This window comes from Pundamilia nyererei, unplaced genomic scaffold (assembly GCF_000239375.1).
Source record: "Pundamilia nyererei isolate P.nyererei 1_Seehausen unplaced genomic scaffold, PunNye1.0 scaffold00139, whole genome shotgun sequence".
NCBI classification, from domain to species: Eukaryota; Metazoa; Chordata; class Actinopteri; order Cichliformes; family Cichlidae; genus Pundamilia; species Pundamilia nyererei.
In genome coordinates this window covers 460,074-463,688 of record NW_005187540.1, presented here as the reverse complement: position 1 = coordinate 463,688, position 3,615 = coordinate 460,074, and the positions used below count along the sequence as shown (strand labels likewise).

The 3,615-nt window shown below is 49.6% G+C and overlaps 1 protein-coding gene across 1 annotated transcript in view; it reads right to left on the bottom strand.

The window, feature by feature from the left end:
* LOC102209014 (atrial natriuretic peptide receptor 1-like) overlaps positions 1–3,615 on the bottom strand; it is a 38,425-nt gene that overhangs the window by 18,312 nt on the left and 16,498 nt on the right. The window contains exons 4-10 of the mRNA XM_013913599.1: positions 2,055–2,149; positions 1,752–1,887; positions 1,278–1,362; positions 948–1,065; positions 306–384; positions 122–202; positions 17–76 (exon numbers count right to left, since the gene is read on the bottom strand). Of these exons, the coding sequence (XP_013769053.1) occupies positions 17–76; positions 122–202; positions 306–384; positions 948–1,065; positions 1,278–1,362; positions 1,752–1,887; positions 2,055–2,149 (654 nt within the window). The remainder of the gene's footprint in view (positions 1–16; positions 77–121; positions 203–305; positions 385–947; positions 1,066–1,277; positions 1,363–1,751; positions 1,888–2,054; positions 2,150–3,615) is intronic.

Genomic DNA, 3,615 nt, shown 5'->3' with positions numbered 1-3,615 from the left:
GGAAGATGAGGAGGGCGAGGGGGTGAGGAGGGCGAGGAAGATGAGGAGGGCGAGGAGGTTGAGGGGGGCGAGGAGGCTGAGGAAGATGAGGAGGGCGAGGAGGATGAGGAGGTTGAGGAAGATGAGGAGGGCGAGGAGGTTGAGGAAGATGAGGAGGGTGAGGAGGCTGAGGAAGATGAGGGTGAGGAGGCTGAGGAAGATGAGGAGGGTGAGGAGGGCAAGGAAGATGAGGGGGGCGAGGGGGGCGAGGAGGGCGAGGGGGTGAGGAGGGCGAGGAGGTTGAGGAAGATGTGGAGGGCGAGGACACACCTTGTGGTATCCGGTCTTTGCAAAGATCTGCAGATTCCCGTCTCCGGTCATCAGGGAGCCATAGTTTGAGCCTCTCTGGAAACAAACACGCTCAGCGTCAGTGTGACCTTCATCATCTTCATCTTCCTCGTCACACCAAGGATTACCATGGTGACGATAACGATCGTGTAAAAACACCGCACGTGTGCGCTCAGCACTTTATTATGAGCACGTGTGCAAACTCATCTGCTCCCTGGAGCTGTTCCTAACACTCATGTGTCCCTGACACGTCTCTAGAGCAGAATATTAGGTACAGCCTGGACTCTCATCCAGTAATGTGCCGCCCTCACCTTTCCCATCTCTTCACCTTTCCAACATCAAAGATGGTGCAGATGTTCCTAATAAACTGCTCGTGGGAGTGTGTTTTCACTGTGAAGGCGTCTGTCGGATTTACAGACAGCGAGAAGAATTCTGGGAGTTTCCTCGGAGCTGATTTCAGGCCTCGTTATTTTCTGTTCCACAGTTTAGTCTAAAACGTAACGGCGACCTGAGCTCGACGCACATCTTTCTTTACATCTACCTTCGATTAGAACGCCTGTCATCAGAAGCCTTACGTACCTTTAACCAGCGTCACTGCGTGGGAGTGTGCGCGCACTTACCAGTGACAGTGTGAGCTTGCTGCCGCTCCGCAGCACCTTGTTCAGGTCGCTCATCTGGATGTCGTCCCAGGAGATCCTCCAGAGCTGAGCTACCAGCTCCTTCTCCAGCTTCATCCTCCTGCAGCACAAACACTCTTCCTCAGTGACTCACCGTCATCTTCATACACAGTCTGTCTGATTACAGTTCGCACACGCTCAGTAATACCAACTCATTCTAAATCATTCTTCTCTGAGCGCACCAAAGAACCTGATCGTGTGGTGATGTAGCACGATCACTCCACATGCTACTGCCCTCACATGACCAGGTGGTGGAACTGCAGCAGCTCTCACCTGTAGATGAAGATGGCGATGGTCAGGATCAAGATGAAGAAGAAGATGACCACGATGGAGACCATCTGGTAGATGGTGATGGTCTCTGACAGAGAGAGAGGAGGAGACTGTTATTAACCCACAGACAAACTATGTGATCTCACGATTCAGAACCAGAACCATGAGGACCATCAGGACCATGAGGACCACTAGGACCATCAGGACCATGAGGACCTTCAGGACCATGAGGGCCATCAGGACCACACATTTTTAAAACGAGTTCTTCCTGATCTGGGCTGTAGCTCAGCTGGTAGCACAGGTCACCTACTAATCGTGAAGGTTGTTGGTTCGATCCCATTCTTGATGTATCCATCGGAGTGTGAATGCTAGATAGGAAGCACTTACGTGTGTGTGTGTGTGAATGAGGTGCTTTGAGTGCTCATAAGAACCAGTGCATATGAACTTTGACCTCAGACTGATCTTTGGCATACTGACTTGCGAGACAGACTTGGTTGTCGTTCTTGAAGCCACAGACAGGAAAATCAGGGGGAGGGGCTCCGCCCAGCCAGTACAGGTGTGTTCCAGGTATGGCGGTCAGATGCTCCTCAGTGGTGCTGTACACCATAGCGATCTGCGAGGAGGAGGAGGTGTGGTTAACGTCCCTGGATTCGCGCAGACGTTCTAACATTCGTTACTCTAGTTTATGTTTTCAAGATCACAAAAACGCTGAGCGCTGAGTCGGAGCCTGCGAGGACACAACCAACACGTTTCTGTTGTGTCTGTGTTTAGTGTGTTCACCTGGAAGGTGGTGCTGTTGGTGTCTACAATGTCCCACAGAGCAAAGTCGGTCTCTCGGTCCCCGCTGTCATCCAGGTGGAGCAGCCCTGTCACACCTGAGGAGAAGCACACAGGTACACAGGTGAAGCGTCTCCTCGTCTGAAGGTTAAAGCTGTTCGCGATGAAACAATGGAAGAACAACTTCAAGAGTTTCACATAATTCACATCATTAACCTGAGTGCATCTCACACCACCATCCACCTGCTGCACCGCCTAAGGGAATTCTATTTCACCACCATCAACACCACCAAAACCATCACCTTCATCACCACCAACACCATCGCCATCATCATTGTTTTTTAACCAGCCTCTGAGCAGCCGTCATCAATAAACACTCAGTTCATCCTTCATGAAAACATTCATCTTTTAAGCATAAATCTGACACTAACTACAAACTACAGACTAAAAACCAGTGCTTTAAGTGGGCCGGTACGCGCCGGTACTCAGTACCGCCACTTCTAAATATAGCTCTTGAGAGTACCGCCACCTCTCCATGCGCCCAGAACGTGCTTTTAGCGTACCGGTACTCTCATTTGCACATCTGTTATAATCGTTTGGCTGCGCTGCCGCTTTTCAGAGCGCCCTTCACAAGCACGCTTCCTAATTCGTCCCATCGAGAGCATAGACTACATTACCCATACACCAATGTGTTTTACAAGTGAAAAGCGCATGCGTCGCTTTTGCCGTTGTCATGTCAACAACTCAACGTGGTCCGGAGAGGGTGTGTAAAACGCGCAAACAGCTGCTCGGCTAAAATACAAAAACAATGAACACTTAATATGCTCTCCTGGCTTCAGACTCTGAGTAGTAAAAGAACAAGGTCAGAATCAGAGGACTCGCTGGCTGACACCCCACCAAGCCAGAATGATATCGCTGCAGGTCAGACGCAAGCTAATGAAAGCTGCACTAATGCCGCAGCCGCGGACGACGGCACTTTTTGCGACGACGAGGACGAGAATGACACCATTTCTACCGATGACAACAGCCGCGTTGGCGAGCATGAGTGGCCAGAATGTTGGTCCCAAGCACAAGTCCGGTATTTCTCCACAAATTACAAGTGGCTGATCAGCAGAAATCAAAAGTTGGGTTGTAGTGTGTGTAGTCAAGTTTGTGCTGGCGTGGACATGCAGCAAGGGCAGAGAGTGTCGCAGGAGTGGAGTGGGTGCTTAATCTCGTCTTTTGGAAGGGACAAGGCTGCACAACAAAACTCACTACGAAAGAAAATAAAAGAGCACAGAGACTCAATTTATCACAAGAAAGCAGTTGAAATAAAAGAGAAGGCAACACAAAATACAATGCAAAAACACATTGAAGATATGAGAAAGGCTGACTACGCTTCAACTTACAATGTGTTTAGAACAGCTTATACGATTGGCAAGCATGGGCGTCCCTTTACAGACATGCCAACAGATGTCCAGTTGCAAGTCTTAAATGGTGTCAAGATGGGCAGAGTTTTGCACTCTAATAACTCATGTGCAAATATACTGGATCACATTGCAGCTGAAATGAAAAAGAAGGTAGT